This window comes from Lepisosteus platostomus, chromosome 10, assembly GCF_059453375.1.
Source record: "Lepisosteus platostomus isolate fLepPlt1 chromosome 10, fLepPlt1.hap1, whole genome shotgun sequence".
Lineage (NCBI taxonomy): Eukaryota > Metazoa > Chordata > Actinopteri > Semionotiformes > Lepisosteidae > Lepisosteus > Lepisosteus platostomus.
In genome coordinates this window covers 44608824-44628369 of record NC_142620.1, presented here as the reverse complement: position 1 = coordinate 44628369, position 19546 = coordinate 44608824, and the positions used below count along the sequence as shown (strand labels likewise).

The window sequence follows — 19546 nt, the reverse complement described above, 5'->3', positions numbered from 1 at the left end:
AATTATTTTTTTTTAATTTACCTGTAAATAGACTTTGAAAACTGCAATATTTAGGTGCAGAAAACTAATTGGGCGTGTCAAACTCCTGGAGAACCTGTCTTTTTTTCCACTACAATTTTTTTCCCACACAGTATGACCTACTGTACATAACACTAATACTACTAAGCTGGTCACTGCACTTTTAATTAAGTGAATTATTGATAGTAATTAAGTGGGGAAAATGATCTTAAGAAACATACTTTATCTATTAAAAATGTTTATTAGTTTAGATCAGCGTGAAATAAAAACCAGAAGATACCAGGAAATGAGCTTTAGACCCCTAGTCTGATCAATTACACATTGGTCAATTGAGACTGAATGAAAAACAACAGGCACTTGAATTGCAAAGCCCGGAAATTTGGAATGACTAGCTTGGATGAGAACCTAGAATAAAAATGTTTTAAACCTGTTTTAAAATGAATACATTTTATGTCAGTCCAGTTAAGTGAAGAATTATCACACCGACTAGCAACTCAAGGGAACGCCAGAGGTGCTTGACAGGTCCTGACTCTCAGTGGCCAGGGCATTTCTTGATAAAATTTCCCCCCTCAGCCTTTACTGTGGCCTCCAAATTGTTCCCATGTATGATTGGCTTGCACTTGCCCTGCGATGGACTGGCGCCCCATCCAGGGTGTACCCTGCCTTGCGCTCGTTGCTTGCTGGGTAGGCTCCGGCTTCCCGCGACACCGTATGGTGTAAAGTGGTTTGGCAAATGACATGACTTTGCCTTTGTACCTTAGAAAGCATTGATCATTTGAGACGCAGTAGGCGTTCCCTAAAGAACAGCGGGATTTTCTGTGCGGCTTATAACGCACATGTGAAAGCTTCAGAAATGTATGACAACAGCGACTGACGACCTCGAGTCATGAGAAACAGAGCGCTCCTACATTTCATGACTCTAGCAGCTGCAGGGTCTTATTCCTGGCAAAAGAACTGAAAGACTTGGGTTGAGTTTCTTTGTTGTTTTGTTTTTTTTTCTCTACTAGATGTAAATGCGAGAAATTTGTTTCTTCTTGCTGGTATTTCCTGACAGAAAGACTTGCCGAAAAAAACAAAACACCATTAAGACATCCCACTCCTAGAACTGTCCTTTTAAAAGGCATAAATAAAAATAAATTAATGGCCCATGATGTTACAATACCAATGACATGAAAGCTTATATAATTTTTATATAAGTTCATATGATTTGCTGTTTCTGTTTCTTTAATTTATATGTCTTCTATTGGTTTATAGACATGGATTATATGGTATATTTACTAAAACTCCTGGAAATCTGAAAATACTTCTCAAAACATAGTTTGCACCTGGATAAACCATTGATCCTGGCAAGGTGTCATGTCACTCCAGAGTTCTTAATTAAGTAAGGGTGATGTTTGCTGATTTTAATCAGCCAGTTTTGTTTCTAATTATTTTCACAGTTGTGAGTTATAAAGTATCAGTTGAAAAACACCTCGTCTAATTCTCTCTTGCGAATGGATGGTGCTTGACAGTTTGGAGATGGAAACAGCCCACTCAATACCCTTCTTTTCTAACTGCTTCTTCCAATTCTGGGTTGGGGTGGAGCTGGAGCCCATCCTGATAAGCAGCGGGTGCAAGGCAGGGTATACCCTGGATGGGATGCCAGTCCATTGCAGGGCACACAGAAAGGAACAGGACCACACTCACACCAGGGCCAATTTTCCTAGAAGCCAATTAACCTACCAGTATGTCTATGGACTGTGGGAGGACACCAGAACACCATGAGGAAACCCACCCGAACACAGGGAGAATAAACAAACACCCCAGGAATTGAACCCATGGCCACAGCATTGTGAGGCAGCAATACTAACCCATCTCACAAGCATAATTTGGTTAATTTGTTAATTTGCCTCACTTCTACCTCTGACTTTCATTAAAACTTTGAATATTGTTAATTATTTCATAATTGTCATTCCATAATTATCTCTTATTCCATAATTGTCTCTTCCATCATGCTTATGATAGCCAGTTTGTAGAAAGCAGTTTCTACAAATGGGCTATTATTCGCATTATTTTTCTTTAACTTATATAGCGCTTTTCTGGACACTCCACTCAAAGCACTTGTGCACCACCACCAATGTGCAGCATCCACCTGGATGCGACGGCAGCCATAGTGCACCAGAACGCTCACCACACACCAGCTATCAGTGGGGAGGAGAGCAGAGTAATGAAGCCAATTCATAGATGGGGATTAATAGGAGGGCATGATTGGTAAGGCCCAATGGGAAATTTGGCCAGGACACCGGGGTTACACCCCTACTCTTTTCGAGAAATGCCCTGGGATTTTTAATGACCACAGAGAGTCAGGACCTCGGTTGTACATCTCATCTGAAGGACGGCGCCTGTTTACAGTATAGTGTCCCCGTCACTATACTGGGGCATTAGGACCCACATGGACTGCAGGGTGAGCGCCCCCTGCTGGCCCCACTAACACCTCTTCCAGCAGCAACCTTAGTTTTTCCCAGGAGGTCTCCCATCCAGGTACTGACCAGGCTCACACGTGCTTAGCTTCAGTGGGTTGCCACTTGTGAGTTGCAGGGTGATATGGCTGGTGACTTTAAGTCTGCAGTCACATGCACATAAACATAAGATACTTTGTCAAACACACAGTATATATAAAACAAACCTTACCCACAGCAATTTACTGTGTTTTACCCCTCATTTGTGTTTTATTCCTTTTAGTAGCAGGGGTATCTTGAAATGTGTAACCTTGTGCCCAGTGCCCACGAATGCTGTTTCATAGGAGCAGTCCTTGATCAGATATTCGATATCACGGTTAGTACCTGCTGTTTCGGTTTCGCTGGTGGTGAATATGGTGCCATGCACCATTGCCAGATTGCACCCTCCAGGAGGGAGAGGAGGATGAAGCAGCTGGATGAGGTCTTCTCTCCCGTCTAGTGACTGGACAGCAGGACCAGGACATAGAACAGTTATTAGAAGCACACAAGGCAGTAATATGTAATACGGCGCTTAAGAGTGATTAATTTTGCCGTTTCGGTTTAAATGTGCAAGTACTTCTCCCAAAGTAAGCGTGTACTGATGATAAACTGATACGTTACATTGAACTGTAATGAGAAGTATCAGAGCAAACACACTCTTGCTGCAGATATTTTTAATTAAGAACGACAGGAAATAATAAACCGTCCCTAAGTAAACTGTAACTGTAATGGACTTTTTAAATGTTGTTCAACCTAACATTGTGAACAGGAAGGATTAGCAGGGCTAGTTTTGTATACGAACAGGCAGTCATCCCCGCTAGGCGGCGGTGTGTCCTGTTGCGGGCCTGGCGTGGTATGGTCCTCTTCGGCACCCGTCCCTTCCTCGTTATCCGTGTCGGCCTGGAAGTAGGAGGTCCTTTTCCTTGCAGACACCGCCATGGTGAGGACAGTTTTACTCTTGGTCTCCTAACACTTAACCCATAAACATCTTGTTTTTTCTGTTCAATACCCTTAACCGAAGTGCAACAATCACGACTTTAGTGTTTGTAGTTATGCGATCGCCCGGTATTTTAAGATTTGATGCTGTGGATGAATTGGAAAAAAGCCTTGAAAAGAAAGATGCCGGCGGACGCCACAGTGTTACCTCGTATGGCGGTTTGTCGTGAGTACAGTAGGGCAGTAGTAAAGGCAGAGTACGACACAGCCCTGGTTTTCGTTTTGGTTGGGTTTGTCGTTAGGTATTTTGCACGAATATAAAAAAATAATGTAATCGCGTGGTGCCATAGGGTAGCAGATCAGTCTGTGTGAGAAGCTGGCCTATAGCGGATTCGAGTCGTGGCCAGAAAATGAGCAGGGAGAAAATTCTGGATCCATAACTGCATGGATTATTCGATCGAGATATGGTTTGTTACGAGTTATGAAATAAACGTGGTTGCTAGTTTTCCGGCCGGTAGCGATTTCAGCTTTTGCTGTGTGGCTATAGACAGGTTTTTAATGAGGATAAGACCTCATTTAGAGTCTGTTAACCCACAGGGTGGACTACACACATGGGAAACCTACTGCTTCATTGTGTTCTAGAAAAGCAATAGATGTGGGTTCTGGGAAAAGTCGGGTCTTTCCTGTCGTGTCGCCCTGGCTACTCCGGTTGTAACTTATTAAAAATGCTAAGTGTTTTTTTCTTTGTTCTTTCAGGCCCGAGGACCGAAGAAACATTTGAAGCGCGTCGCAGCTCCTAAGCACTGGATGCTGGACAAGCTCACGGGAGTTTTTGTAAGTGACCACAGGATGCTCACATGTTAGTGCCGCAGGAGTGGAGGGGGTGTTATAGGATCGATGCTGAAGTGACCTGTGGATCTCAGGTGTCTGAAATACTGAAGAAAGTGACATTCAAGCCAGAGTAGAAATTACTGCTCAGCCTACTGTAAAACAAAGCTTAATAGTCCATTAAAAAGGGTAGAAATTTGTTTTCAGCATAGCCATACCATTTGTTTTACAAAAACTGCAGAAACAACACTCAACCTAAAATAAGTGCATATTAAAAATGTTCTGTAGCATGTCTAGGACTGTGCACGCCACTCTTTGGTTAAATTGGCATCACAGCTGGGTTGAAGAGGCGTCTTGAAACATGAGGGTTTTTACTAGAGGGTTTGGAACTTGTCCGTCGGCGCGTGTCTATGAGGAGACGCGTCTTGCTGAGTCCTCGTTCGGCCGTGTTCCGCAGGCTCCTCGCCCCTCAACCGGCCCCCACAAACTGAGGGAGTGCCTCCCCCTCATCATCTTCCTGAGGAACCGGCTGAAGTATGCCCTGACCGGAGATGAGGTGAAGAAGATCTGCATGCAGAGGTTCATCAAGATCGACGGCAAGGTGCGCACGGACATCACCTACCCCACCGGCTTCATGGGTGAGTGTGCCGGGCGCGGCCCAGGACAAGGCTGCTGGACTTTTTCTTCATGTCTCTGGAGTGTTCGTGGAAGCGGATTTTGATATTCCTGATGTTTTTAAACTATTGATCATAGAAGCCTTGTTTTAAATTAAGTACTTTATGCTTGCATGGATTTCCCATTTACCAGGGCATTGGCTTCAGTATATCTAGCTTCTTTGTACAACATCTTAAACTTGAAAATCACCGCAGGGGAACTTTGATGCAGCTCTTACCCTTCCTCTCTTCATGCACACTGGCACAGCTCGCTCGTAGAAGAACTCTTGATTGTTTGAGGGTGGATTTAATTAACTGAGCATGTTGGTATTGCTATTGGAAAAATTCAGGGGAAAACATTTAACATCAAACTGCGAACGATTGCAATTTCAAATTAGTGTGTCAGAGGAAAACCCAGGAAACTTTTAATGCACTATGAACATCTGGCACAGGAGTTAGATGAAGTTTGATACCTACTAATGATGAAATATGCATCAGTAATTTGCAGTATTTCTAGTTTTTGTATTAAGCCTCCTGTAGTTTTTTTTGTAGTCGTAAGGATTTAAACCCTTGTTTACAAAGATAGATTTGTTTAACTGAATTATTTTATTAGGAGGAATTGTTGCATTACTGGTGTTCGTGCTGGTTTAAACAGGGTGCCGCCTGTGTTTTAGTAAAATTCACTTCACTTTGTAATCCTGTCAGCAGTGATGGTCAATATTAATAAGAATGCGCTGGGAGTTGCCGTTTGTGTTGTGGTATCCAGCGATTGAAGTGATTTCCAAGGCTGTGTAATGTAATGAAGCTCTAGGGGCCTGGGCTTGCTGTTTGCTGAACCCATTGTGTTTGGCTTCAGATGTCATCAGCATCGAGAAGACGGGAGAGCATTTCCGTCTGATCTACGATGTCAAGGGCCGCTTCACTGTTCACCGCATCACAGCTGAGGAAGCCAAGGTGAGTTTTGGGTCAGTGCCACCTGGAGCAGTAAGGGGTGCGCTTATCTTTATATTTCTTTAAACTTGATGTTGTGTTGATAGGTAAGTCTCACAATGCAATGTTCATTATATACTGTGCTTCTGAACCTTGTGTGTTGATAGTAGAAAGTGAATTTTTTGCACCATGGACAGATGCATGATCATTTGGCCATGCAGACTGTGTATTATACTCAATTAACATGCTGATAAAGTTATCGATTTTGGTGTGATGAAAAGGTCTTAAATAGCTGATCAAGCTTCATCTTTTCCTCTGAAATACCGAAAGGCTTCTTAATCAGCTGTTCATGCTTTTCATAGGTCGGAGAACAAAAGTTGACAAAAAATTTTTTTCTGAAGAGCGATCATGGTTTTTTGCAGCTGTGTTCAACAATTGCAGTTGTATGCTTGTGCTCATCTTTGCCTTTCATGTTGAAACCCTAATGTGGAAACGTTCTGCCTCTCAGTACAAGCTGTGCAAAGTGAAGAAGATCATTATCGGCACCAAGGGCATTCCCCACTTGGTGACCCATGATGCCCGCACCATCCGGTACCCTGACCCCCTCATCAAGGTGAACGACACCGTCAGGATTGACCTGGAGACGGGCAAGATCACAGAGTTCATCAAGTTCGACACAGGTAATTGGGGAAAGGGGAGCGGGGTTGAGTCCAGGCCCCTACTGGGGCTCAAGCATCTTACCTCCTGCTGTTTCTGAACCATTCTTGATATCTTCTAATTAATACAGCTTATGGATCCAGTGTCCACACAGCTGCGGTCTTTCCTGATACACCTCAGATGGAAACAGAATGCTTTCAGAAAGCTGTGTTTTAATTCTTTTGGATGTTTTTGCTGTTAAATGTTGATGTTAAGTGGGATTTAATCCCACTAGAGTTGAAATAGTTATGTTGCGGCCACTTCAGGAGTGAAATGTTTCCAACATCAGTTTTGATGGTGCCCCCCTGACTAGGTAGAGAAACTCACAGATCTCTTTAAAGTGGATGGTAATGCTATTCTTCCATGCAAGAGTTGAGGGTAGAAAAGAGCCATCTCATAGAATGCAAAAGAACTGGTGTTTAAAGATTCATTAGAAAAGGTGTTTCAGAGCCTTTGCTTATGTTTGAAAGGTTATTTTTTTATATCTAAGAACACCCTGAATGTGGGCTTTATGCAAGTCATTAAACCTAATGTGGGTAATTACATGTATATGAAGTTATTTTGCCAATGAAATCAGTTGGATGATTTGGGAACCTTGACTCTCTTAAGGAATGTCTGGTGCAATTTGGAGAATCATTTTAAATTATACATGTATGTTTCACCTTGGAATGTGTATAATGGTTCTTGGATTTTTTTAAATTGAATCAGATATACTAAAGGTTACAGTATTTACTTATTCAAATGACTATTGTCTTACTGTTTTTGAGTTTGTGTTTTATTTCTTGCACTGTTTGAAATGCTGAAATAATCTGCAGTAGAAGCACGATTAGTGTGTTTCTGTTAAGATGTAATATTCTTTTGTCGAAAGCTTTGCTTCAGTTATTTGACATGCCGTGTCATGCCTTGTGGTATTATAAGAGTCTGGAGCTCGAGTTGAGTATCAGTTGTGCCTCTTTACTGGCCTGGTAGCACTTCACAAATAGGATCTGTTAGAGCCACTTGGTCATTTTGGTCATTGAGGCGGAGCAGTGGCACTGTGGCTAAGGATCTGCGCCTGTGGATGGAAGGTTGCCGGTTCAAATCCCGCGGCTGGCAGAGGAATCCTACTCCGTTGGGCCCCTTTGAAAGGCATTTAACCCCAGCTGCTCCAGGGCTGCCGTATAAATGGGTGACCCTGCGCTCTGACCCCAAGCTTCTCTCTCCCCGTCTGTGTGCCTCTGTATCTCATGGAGAGCAAGCTGGGGTATGTAAAAAGACAAATTTCTAATGCAAGAAATTGTATATAACTAATAAAGTGATCACTTTTTTGTGGCACTTGTAACTAAACAGGCATGTTAAGGTTTCAGTTTATATATGTTGAGTATGAGAATGGACAGCACCCTGACTACATTTGAAAAGCCTTTGATGGTTTTTTAGACACGCTGTGGGCTTGGACAGTACTCGATTCGGTTTGAGAAGGGTTATCAAAGGTGTGAGGCTCAGGAGCATCTCCTGTGACCAGAACTTGGTTTTTCACAGGAGGTGAAAAAAAAGCCTGTCACTAACTGTGTTCTTTTCCCTGCAGGTAACCTGTGCATGGTGACTGGGGGTGCTAACTTGGGCCGAATTGGTGTGATCACCAACAGGGAGAGGCACCCTGGGTCTTTTGATGTGGTCCATGTCAAGGACAGCACTGGAAACAGCTTTGCCACCAGGCTGTCCAACATTTTTGTGATTGGCAAGGTGAGGCTTCCTGCAGAGCTACCCAGTAGGGGTGTACATATAGAATTGTGAACTTAATTTGATAGTCTGGTGGGGCGCTTTAAGGGACCTTACAAGTTAAGAATAGCTGCAAAAATCTATATACATTAATCAGTTCTTTAGTGTGATAATAGATTTCTCTTTGAGAGACAAGAGGGACCTCTGGACAGTCTCTGATCTATTTTGACTCAGTAGCTTAAATGGAACAGACCTGATTACTGGAGTGGTAATCACTGCCATCTGTCTCTCTAGTTTTATAATTTGTAACTGCTACAGGTCATCTGCTTTGGGCTGCAAAGTTGCAAAAATTATCCAGGCACAGACCTGTCCTTAAAGCAAGTTTTTGTGCAGTGGTAAATCTGAGTGTAATGGCACTCAGTCCCCTGCTTGGACTTGGGGAAGTGTGAGGGAACAGAGCTTTAATTCTTGTTAAATATTACTTCAAGTGGCATACACTCCGCTCTTGTCTTCACGTTCGGAGCAAGAGTTCTCCAGTTTGATCCCTGTATTGAAATCATTTGTTGTAGCTGTGTTTGGAATTTCGGGTATTTGCCTAAGTTGTTGACAAATTGTTTTTTTATCATATCATATTGAGGTTTTTATTGTATAAAAACAACAGCTGATTTCTAATGATTAGATTAGGCTAATGAACATTGAAAAATCATCTTAAGTATGACTTTAAAAGTAAACCTTGGCAATGTTTTTCGCCATCAATTATTTTTACTATTAGTCTTTTTTTTTAATAGAGGGGTGGTTAGAACTTGATTTTTCCAGAATCGCTTCTAAGAGCAGTGGAGCTCTTTGGTACTCTTTCTAAAGCCTCTTGACCAAGTGACTGATGCCTTGCACTGAGCACTAGAATGATATTCCTGTAGTGCATGCTGTAAGACTGTCCTGTCTTGTGTTTCAGGGTAACAAGCCGTGGGTGTCTCTGCCCCGCGGAAAGGGTATCCGCCTCACCATTGCTGAAGAGAGGGACAAGAGGCTGGCAGCCAAGCAGGGGCAGTAACTGTGCCAACGTTGACTGGGCAGCCCTGTACAAACAGCAGAGATTCATGAAATTTGAATAAAATGTTATTTACAAAAACACCATTTTTGGAGTGTTACTAATGTATACAAGACTTGCTTTCTGTGGTCTTACTGAGGAGTTGACTTGTGTAATCAGTTGTGCATCGGTACTTTTTCCTGGTTTCTGGGTTTGCACAACCTGATTTACCAATTCATTCCTCTAGTAAAGTCTCTCTGCTTCATTGGTAATGTAGTTTCCATTGTAGAATGCTCACATTATTTAATTCTTTGGGATTAAAATGCTGAAGGTTAAGTGAGTTATCTGTCTATAATAGCTACATGTTTCTAAATGTTTAAATGTATTCATAATGCTTTGGGCTCTTCCTGTTGCCTTTTAATGAGCGCTTAACTTGTGAGAGATCCAGCCACTCATTCATGCAGCACCTCTCTGTTTCCTCCATGTAGCACAGCTCTTTCTCTAGCTCCTGCCACAGGTGTATCAAGAGTGGCCTGCAATGGCCATCGATACAGTAGGCCTCAGGGGAGTTCTGCCACATATCGATCCCTGAACATTTTCTCAACAGGTTAATTATCACAATGCTAGAACATTCCACATGTCAACCCAGTACTGAGTGTTTGTCTTTTGTATTCAGCCCCCTATAATATGAAGGAGCAGATAAGGTTCTAGAAGCTTCTTTTCTCAGTCTGCTGAACCAGTGAATAAAAACATTAGAGGGTTAGAACTGCATTTTTAATGTATTTACAGGCCATGAAAGACATTTGAAAATGTAAATGGGACAAATTATTTTTATGGTTACATTTACATACTGTATTCATTTCTATGTTATTAAATTTTGTTTAGAAAACCTTGAGGTACAACAAACATCTTTTGCTAGATAAATCATTGAGGAACTGTGGAGGCTGCTGTATATGCAGATAGTTTTGGGGTACTGTGTACAGGAACACCTGCAGACGGGTGTAGAGTGTGGGGAAGTGTGTTCCTCCGAATGCTCCGAAACTATTTCCCAACATGCTTTTTATCCATTTTATCCAGTGCGGGAAGTTTTTCAGCTGCAGAAAACGAAGCACGCTCATTGGTTTGTGATTACCTCACTATCTGTAAAAGAAAACCACAGAAGCGCCGCAGGAAAAAGAAAATTGGAGCTGGTCATTGTTTTCCCCTCGGCAAGTGTGTTCTGCAGTGTGTGCTCCCAGGACTTGACGAGGGAAGGTGCCATATGGGCACTGCTGGGCGCAGCCTGCTTTTCTGTACCTCGCGCCAACGCACTCATCACAGACCACACCGAATAACCCAGTGGGTGCCAGCAGAACTCCACAGGGCTGTCTTCGGAGGTATTCTCCTTGAAAGCAAGTGTCCTTGGGCTAATTATAGCACACAAAACAGGACACTGGACACCATGCTCTCTTTTAAGTTTACTGGACTCTAGCATGCAAGAGAAGGATTGAGAGTTGGTCTCCACTTGGGCTCCACCTGGCCTTGCTCAATGAATTGAAAGTAATTGTACATTCTGGCACACAGATGGAGGAGCTGTTATGCTGCCTTGGACCAACCACAATCTGTCCTGTTCAGAGCTCATCCTTTCCTGCTCGGATCTGTAGTGCTGGAAGCTGTTCTGATTCTGGCAAGTGTCGAAATTCTGGGATAAGATTTATTTTAGAGACAAAGGTTTGTCTAATCCAAGAGTATTTCTCATAGTGCAGAAGAAAACTCATCTGTCTTCTCCCTGTTGCCAGTGGGTATACTCCTTTTGTCTTTAGGCAGCCAGGTTTGGCTGTGTCCATTTTCATTTGCCAGTCTGTGGTTACTGAGCCTGTCGTATCAGAGCAGCCAGGTCTCACTGTGTCCAGTTTCTATTGCCAGTCTGTGGTCACTGAGTCTGTCCTCTCGGAACAGCCAGGTCTGTGCCTTTGTCCAGTTTCTATGGCTAGGATGTGCTCACTGAGCCTGTCTTCTCTGGACAGCCACATGGTCTGTGTCCATTTTCTATGGCTAGGCTATGTTCCCTGACTGAAAAGATTAAACCAGATTATCTTTGAGTTATTTGTGGGACCAGTGAAGTGAATAATTGGTTTGGTTTATGCTGTTACTCAGGTCTTAATCTGTTGAAGATTGAGAGATTTGGAATGCCAAATGGGGAGTGTCCCTCAAGAATTAGAATTTAGGTTTCTTAGGTTCTGGGGCCATAATTGTGTCAATTAAGAAATTCTGAGATAGCCCCAGCTTTCTGAAGCTCTGGGACTGCATTTGTTTGTGCGGTGCTGTGTGGGTGACTGGTGATGTTTTTGTGACACTGACCAGTCATCTTTTGTAAGTACACTATGTATTGAAAGGCAACATTTTTTAAACCACAGCTTGAATAGGCCCTGCATTGGTAAACATTTTCAACATTTGCTTCTAGACCATTTTGCTACCTTACTCAAATAGTTTGCTTTCTTCCCTCAAGGGTGTTTTTTTTACTTCTGAAGTGTATGTGTGTGTAGTAGTAATTTGGATTTTACGCTGGCAAATGTGTTTGCTGAGCTCTGGAAAATGCATTAGTGAATTGCTTTAGAAAGTGATATCACCCATGCTATCATGTAATTTTATTTGTATACTAGCTGGAGCCTTAAGGGCCAGACAATATCATGCACTGCTGTCACAGTGGCTCATGGTCACCTTTATTCTGTATTTGAGACACCTGCTCTTGATGCTTGGTCCAGCAGCATTTTCACCTCCTTGGCTGACCTCCTCAAATGCTAAACAAGGACGGAACCTGTCCACTATTTGAATGGGAGACTTCTAGAGAAACCAGGTTACTGCTGTAAATGGTGTTGTTAGACCAGTAGGTGGTGCTCTTTCCTCTGGTCTGGACTTTCCAAACCAGCACCACAGTATGTTGACAAGGCACTCTGTGCTGAAGAAGGTATAAACCCTGAAGTGAGAGACAAAACTGACTATGTGTGCATTAAAGATCCCAGGATGTTATTTGTAAGAGCAGGGGTGTTAACTCCAATGTTCATGTTAAACCTAAACTCCATTTCACGCGTGATCAATCTGGCTGACCTACACTTCCTCCATAATCAGAGAAATATCTCACTTCTCTATCTGATCACACAGGTGGGAGCTGCATTTCAATAATTAAGAGGATCCTCTCTTATATGTGAAGCTCCTTGGGATTAAAATTGTGCCCCATGCAAGATGCAAGCGATAATTGTTAAATTATTATTTTTAGTTGTGTATTTCCAGAATTAAGGAAAATCTATCTGTCCGTTTTGGACAGGGGGCACGTTTGCTTTAGAACTGTGAGTAGTATCTTTCCCCAGCAGTCTTAGTCTTCTGAGTCTGCAAATAGATCAGCAATACTGGAGATGCCTTTGGCCCTCGGAATTCCCAGAAAGGAAATGAACTCAAAAAGGGAAGAACCAAAAACGATGGGAGGCGAGGGACTGTGTATTTCTCAGATATATTAAGCTGCCCCCCTCCAGAAAACAATGGAAACATTCAGATTTCAGGCGCAGGACGGCGAGCCAGCTGGTTTTAATCAATTGCTTCCATGTGACCGACTTCATATTAGCCCCGAAAAACGGTCGTGATAAGATAGCCTAGACGGTGCTGCACAGTGGCCTGGCAGTTCCCTAGGGACTCGGCTCTTTTGCTCTCCTGTCGGGTTGGAGCCCTGTCCTGTTCATAACGACACCCTCAAGCAGGTCCAGATGCTCCTGAGGTGGATCCCTGAGCACGCCAGCCTTCGCCAGTTCCAGCCGTGCAGCTCTTTTTCCACATGTGAAATGACTGCCAGTCACGTTTTTGTTTTTCATTTTGACGTTTTCGCGGAAGCTTGGACCCGCGTTCCCTAAGACGAGGCTTTTCTCCCGTGATAGAAAAACGGCAGCTGATGATGAAGAAAGATCCTGCTCCAACAGCACAAGCATTGCACAGTTTGTCACAGTTAACTCCACACACCCAGGCATTGCCCTGGCCCTTCTTCTTCAGCAACAACAGCCTGTATTTCGAGCACTCAGAATAAACACAGACGTGGAGACCCCGGGGAAGTGCATTTAAAACAGAGAACAGGAGGCGCTTCTTTCGACAAAGGGTTGTGAGAGTCTGCGACAAACTAGCCAGTCATGTTGTTGAAGCAGTTACCTTGGCTTCCTACCAGAACCGGTTTAATAAGACTGTTGGATCAATTGGCTACTAACTACCTAATGGTTATGACGACGGGATGTTCTCGTCCCGTGTGTAACCTTTCTAAAGTTCTAAATGTTTACATGCACATGTATGGTCCTGAAAAACGCAGTAGCCCCCTGCGTGTCATGAGCCCAAAAGCGAATTCAGGATCTCTCAGAGCATAAATAACCGTAAGGTAGTAGGATCTGCTCTTTCTGTCACCCCTCATTTACTACGAGCTAAATACAGGCACCTGCTTATACCTTAATTGCAGCGGCGTTATCTCCACTCTTTGCAGCTAATTTCTAAAGGATTTCACGATTCACGTACGGCTTTCAATGCGTTTGTGTTTATAAACCTTAAACACTTCTACCGCGTGGGTTTGCTGAGTCTCCTTTCCCACGGTGACAATTTGGTGTATTGTACCTTGCGGAAACTCAGTGCTACCAGAACGTCTTGGGTTCACTGGAGGCAGTCCACGGGCTATGACTACTAGTCCTGAACTAAAAAGGTGAAGCAGAGACAGAACGCGATGAGGTTCCAAGCCTAGTGGTACCTTGGTATAGTGTTTCCAGATTCTGGATTTGAGAGCAAAAACAAAGCAAAGACTACACATATGAAGGTGGTGTACAAAACCACACATAAACGACAGTGAAAAAATGATTTGATAAAATAACAGGTGTATCATGCAATAGTGCAGTAATTATTGCAAAATAACGCAAAAAATTAGTTGAGAAAACAAAGTTTTCTAACGACGTATTAAATATTAAGTTTCCGTTATAAACCTAACATGCGGTAAGACTAGTTGTGAGTAATTTCCATTTAAACATTAAGATGTTCTTGTATCCTTTTTTTTTGGCTTGGGGCATTTTTGCTATCGCTCTGTTTCGTGCCGCATCCAGACTTGTAACATTCACGGTTTTCTCAGTAGTCATTCCTGGAGGAGTGGGCTATGCTTTGCTCTCTGATGATAGGTGAACGGCCTTGACCGGAGCGCTTTTTGGGTTTCAAGTTAAAACAAGAAGGCTACAGCGCTCCAGCTACAGCTCCGCGCAGTGGACAATTAATTACAATGCAAAGAGACATGAAAGTCATCGCAACTCCTGGCGAAGATTTCGCAGCAATAGTTTGACTTTTCTCGGAGTGCCGACCGACTGTTTGTTAAGGGTACCCTCGGGCGAAAATGCCTTTTTGTAAGAGGGCAATCCTTCCCAGAGATGTTTGCAAAGGAGACGCGAAAAGGCAAGCGGCGATATTCGCGGATCTGGTGGACGTTTGCGGCTTTTCGCTGTGCTCAGTGCTAAGACAGCTCTCGGATTTATCCAGGCAGTCCGTCAGCATCATAGAAGAACTTGAGGGGGAGATCGTTTCGATTTATCGGCGTTCCGGGACTTTGGAGAGCAAAGTTATCAGTCTCCAAAAACACGTTTCTGCGCTAGCTACAAAGCCATCAAGAAGGAGTAAGTAAAGGCACCAATTTTCCGGTCATTTCACGGGTGGAATTTTAATTGCAGACTTCTTTCACCAAGTTTTTATTTTAGTAAAAAAAAAAAAGTGCCAATAATTAAGCTCAGATTTTCTGACATAAATGTAAGTCGCTTTCGTTTTATATGATGCATGTTGGATGAGAGTGACTGTGATTGTGTATGATAGGCACGCACTCTCAAATTAAACTTTGATTTTGCCTTTTTCTTTGACCTTTCAATCATTATTTGACAAACATATCCAGTTGCAGATATATGCAATATAAAACCAGCAGCCTGATATAAATGAATTTCCTATTTTTCTCTTTCTCTTATTTCCTTCTTAAAAGGTGTTTATATTTTTGTCTAATACTGCATATATTTAGTAGAAATAGGAGCAAATTCAGGTTATTCATACCGTCTGTACAGTATACGATTAAAGTATATAAAGCCTTTAGGTTTATGAAATCCCATCTGGATAATGTTTGGGGTGTAACTGCGATCAAAACCTTGTTCAACTACACAAGCTGACAAGTTCAACTCGTGACACAGGATTGGCTTGTGCGGAGTCCAAAACTCACAGCTGGGACGAGCAAGTCGTGGTGTAGTGGGAGCGGCAGAGGGAGGCAGATACAGGTTCCACCCCCAGTCTACATTTCCATTGCAGTTTTAGATAAAAAAACATTTTATTTCCGACAACTTTGACATGGGTGTTAAGCTCAGGAAATGCTGTACTGCAGTTTATTATTTTGAAATACTTCGTTCAGTGGCTGATTAATTAAATAAAACAGTCGAGATACTACCCGTACAATTACTAAGGGCAAATTTATTAATAACGCGAACACATATAAGATGGTAACGGACCTGGCGACCTCTTATTTCCGTTATACTGACAATGCAGGAAAAATAATATACTGTAGGACGCAACGCGCAGTTACTTCTAGTTTATATACAGTAGTAGCAAATCAGGGCTCACACACCATGATGACTTCTGTGGTTGGCAGCGTTTGAGCTCCTTGAGCTAGCGTTCAAAAAGCTTGAATTTTTGTGTATCTTTATGCTTTGGAGTAGTCTCGTGGGAGATATTTCCATTATCATCAGTTATCCAGAATGACCAGTGAAATGTGAACCAGGGAACACAAGTGGAAACAATGTGGAAGAGCAATTAAAACCAAATAACAAGAGGCACTTCTTTACAAAAAGGATCGTGGGAGTATGGAACAAGTCACCCAGCCATGTTGACAAAGCTGATACACTGGCGTCTTTCAGGAAATGGTCGGATGAGATCCTTGGACTGGTTAGGTACTCGCAACCAAACAAGTTGGATGGTTTGGATGGCCTCCTTTCATCTGTTACCCGTCTTATGTTCTTACAGTTTCTCTAAAGTGCATCTAAAATATTTCAGTTTCAGGTCAGCCAATTGCAGTCTGTTCTTTGCCCTCTTCAGAAAAAAAAGACATCTTGTTAAACTGTATTGCTTTAACTGAAGGGAAAACCCTGTTAGGATACTGTTTCTGCCAAACTGAAACTAAAGAGGTTGTTTTTTTGAGCAACTGGCTGCAGTTTCTTGATTCCCTTTGGTCAGAGCTAAACCAGAGACATGGTAAGTGGAAGTGTTTAGTAAGAAAAGATGGGCTGGCATCACAATATTTCTTGAGGCTTTTTCATCATGGTGAGACTTCTTGGCTGGGGAAAGGGTTCAACCAAAGTACTACAGTGGAGTTTTTATCATGAGGCACAAGCAGCTGTACATTCAGAACAAATATATTTCCTCTCGGTGCTTCAACTAGGCCCAGATCCTCCCCAGCAGTGTCCCACGGGGCTGCAGGATAAAAGATTCAGTTTCAGTTCCCTTTTCCATTAGAAGAACATCTGGGTAACTGCTAATTCCAGGAAAACAGACGACGAAGGAGCAACACAGCTTAAGAGAAATAGAATGGGATAGGACAGATATGGAATCAGTAGAGAATGGATGACAACAGTTTAAGGTTATTGAAGGAGATTCACACCAAGAGAAAGGAAATTCACAGCTAGACAGCAGTTGTCAAAGTGGATCTTATTAAATAAAATGAATGTGATTAACCCTCAGCACAGGTGAAAAAGGATATTAGAAAGACTGGCAGAGAAGTAACTTAGAGGGAGTTAACTGTGGGGGTTAAAAAAAATAAAAAGATCTATCAGTACCACAACAGCAAAAGAATAGTAACGTGTTTCAGAGACAGAAATGAGAAAACTTATATTGGATAATGTATTAAGTTAATATTTCACTCAGCCCTTTACTAAGAAAGAAATTATCAACACGGGTCAGGCTGAGGTAGAAAGAAACAGTTCTATATTCAGTAATACTGCATTTCTGATAAAGAAATCAGCAGTGGCCGATGGCATTGTAGCAATTGAACATAAGGAAACAAGATATGATACTTTTTGTTTGTTAGCAAAATTCTTCAACTCAATTCCTCACTCAGGATGAGGAATAATACATTTCGATTGGCTTACCTTTTGATAACGTAGTGCTTATTCCACCACAAAAGTGAAATAAAACAACAAAACCAAACTAAATAATTACAGACCAATACACCCAGTACTAGAGTTACATGTAAGGGTATAAAAATGATGATTAGAAGTCATAAGCAGTAATAAGCTTATAGGGGTTGAGCAATGGGAAAGGTTGGTCACACTAGCTAATGAACAAGCAACAGTATTCCTGGATGCAAACAGTGTTTGATATAAATTTTCACAAACCATTTTATGTAATGTATAATAAAAAATGTTTAATTGCATGTGGTAGCAATTCAAGATAATATATTTGGACACAGTTAATCGATAGTATGAATAACAGATAAGGGGGATAAATGCTCGAATTCGATTGCACTATTGTAGTACCATAGGGATCTTAGGACCACTTATCTTCCTTAATAAGGCAGGCATTCTGAATTGCAATGTAGTTAGTAAACTAGTAAATTTAGCAAAAGATGGGAAGGAAAAAACAACTGGCAGAATGTTACATACAGGAAGACAAAAAACCCATACATCTTAAATATGAGAAATGCTGAGCTTGAAGTGCTGGTATGCGCATGTAGGTTATAGTTTTTTTATAGTGGTTCTCAGCCAAGGTCTTGGAGACCATTGTGTCTTTTGGTTTATGTATCAGTTGCAGGAAATTTGTTTAATTTTTTTTATTTTAGATGTTTCTTCAAATGTTCTATGGGGTTGGCAATTCATATCAAACCTGTACGGTTCGTGAGTTTTAGAACTCCTGAAATGTGAAATGTGATGCAGTGTAAACTAGGAACGTGTGATACATTGTCAAGCCCTCCTGGGTCTGTTCACCACAAATTGATGACCCGTTAAGAGCATTTTAGTCAGAAATCAGGAAGCAAATTACTAATTAGCTTAAGAATATAAGCATGGCTACAGGCAAGAGGAAGCCTTTTGACCATCTGGCCTATTCAGTAGTTAGTAGTTCCATGATCCCAGAAACGTATCCAGACGTTTCTTGATAGAAACCAGGATATTTAACAATGTAAATAGGAAACTTGTTCCAGACTCCTACAAGTCTTCTGGTAAAGAAATACCTCCTGCTCAGAGTTTTAAATTCACTTTCATGTAAGCAAGTTTCCTCTAGTTCGCTTTTCACTGTTCGTTTTCAAGAAATCTCTGTCATGGGTTTGAGTAATTTGAATACCTGTAATGTTGCAGAGAGACTGCATAAACCTCTGCATGCTGGAGTTGCTGGAAATAATCTACTTTAATTTGGCTATTTTTGACACTAGGGGCTAAGTGTAGAAAAAAGAGGGAGCAGGTCTGTTCCTATTAGCAGTGGTGCTTAAGGGCCCAGCTGGGACACATCCCATCAGACAGTGGTCTCACAGGAGCAGAGCTGACAAGGCAGTTAGTCACTGAGTCAGCAAAATTCGCTTAACTTTGTAATATTAACACTAATAAGTCTGCTAGTCTTGATGGTATTAACATTTTTGTAGAACTTGTTGCCCATCTGGTATTAACTACGGAGAACCCTTTCCACAGACTGGATGTCAGACCCTAACTGCTATAGACATACTGTATGTCTTGCCTTCCCAAGATCTTGGACAAATTGTTAACAAGCAGCTAAGCTCTTTTTTATACATCAGTTACATTTTATTTGATACGCAGTCTGGTTTTTGTTCTGAATGTGTGTGAGTTACAGTAGCTGTGAACGTTCTTAAAATGCTCTTGACAAAAAACACACTAGCGCAGCTTTTCTTATAGATTAATTCCTTAAAGTAACGATGATAAGACTTGTATCATTCAATATTATATAATAAATATTTGGTCATTCGGAATCTGTGCAATAGGGCAAGTTATAAAGGGCCTTGCTGTATAAATAAGAGCAACCCAAAGCATATATGAATTGACTTTTTTTTTACTTACACCTGTAGGATAAATGGCAAGCCTTCTCTGTGATCATCTACATCTGACCAAGTTACCTGCATGGAGTTGTTTATTTCAGTTCCTTTATGTGCTTGGTGTTTTACTGAGGCTGCTTATTTTAAAAGTGGATTTTTCCTGTCTATCGGTATTCGAATCCCGTAAGCAAGTTGGAACCTTACAATTTCAATTAGAGTCAGTTATGTACTGTATTTAACC

General features: G+C 41.8%; 2 protein-coding genes across 3 annotated transcripts in view; both read left to right on the top strand.

Moving 5' to 3' along the window:
• The first annotated feature begins 3341 nt into the window (after positions 1-3341).
• On the top strand, positions 3342-9365 carry rps4x (ribosomal protein S4 X-linked). Its single transcript, XM_088649143.1, has 7 exons — positions 3342-3435; positions 4188-4265; positions 4717-4897; positions 5769-5866; positions 6351-6522; positions 8103-8260; positions 9189-9365. The coding sequence occupies exons 1-7, from the start codon at positions 3433-3435 to the stop codon at positions 9285-9287; spliced, it is 789 nt and encodes a 262-aa protein (XP_088505269.1). The 5' UTR covers positions 3342-3432; the 3' UTR covers positions 9288-9365.
• Positions 9366-13243: 3878 nt separating this feature from the next.
• nhsl2 (NHS-like 2) overlaps positions 13244-19546 on the top strand; it is a 102479-nt gene continuing 96176 nt past the window's right edge. Inside the window, exon 1 of one of the 2 annotated variants that reach the window (XM_088649137.1) lies at positions 13244-14917. In XM_088649137.1, coding sequence (XP_088505263.1) covers positions 14641-14917 — 277 coding nt within the window. In that variant the 5' untranslated portion in view covers positions 13244-14640. The remainder of the gene's footprint in view (positions 14918-19546) is intronic. The other variant, XM_088649138.1, reaches the window with a different exon arrangement.

Coding starts and splice junctions, on each gene's coding strand:
- rps4x (XM_088649143.1), top strand. Junction 4,266..4,716: donor ACAAGCTCACGGGAGTTTTT/GTAAGTGACCAC, acceptor CGTGTTCCGCAG/GCTCCTCGCCCCTCAACCGG. Junction 4,898..5,768: donor CTACCCCACCGGCTTCATGG/GTGAGTGTGCCG, acceptor GTTTGGCTTCAG/ATGTCATCAGCATCGAGAAG.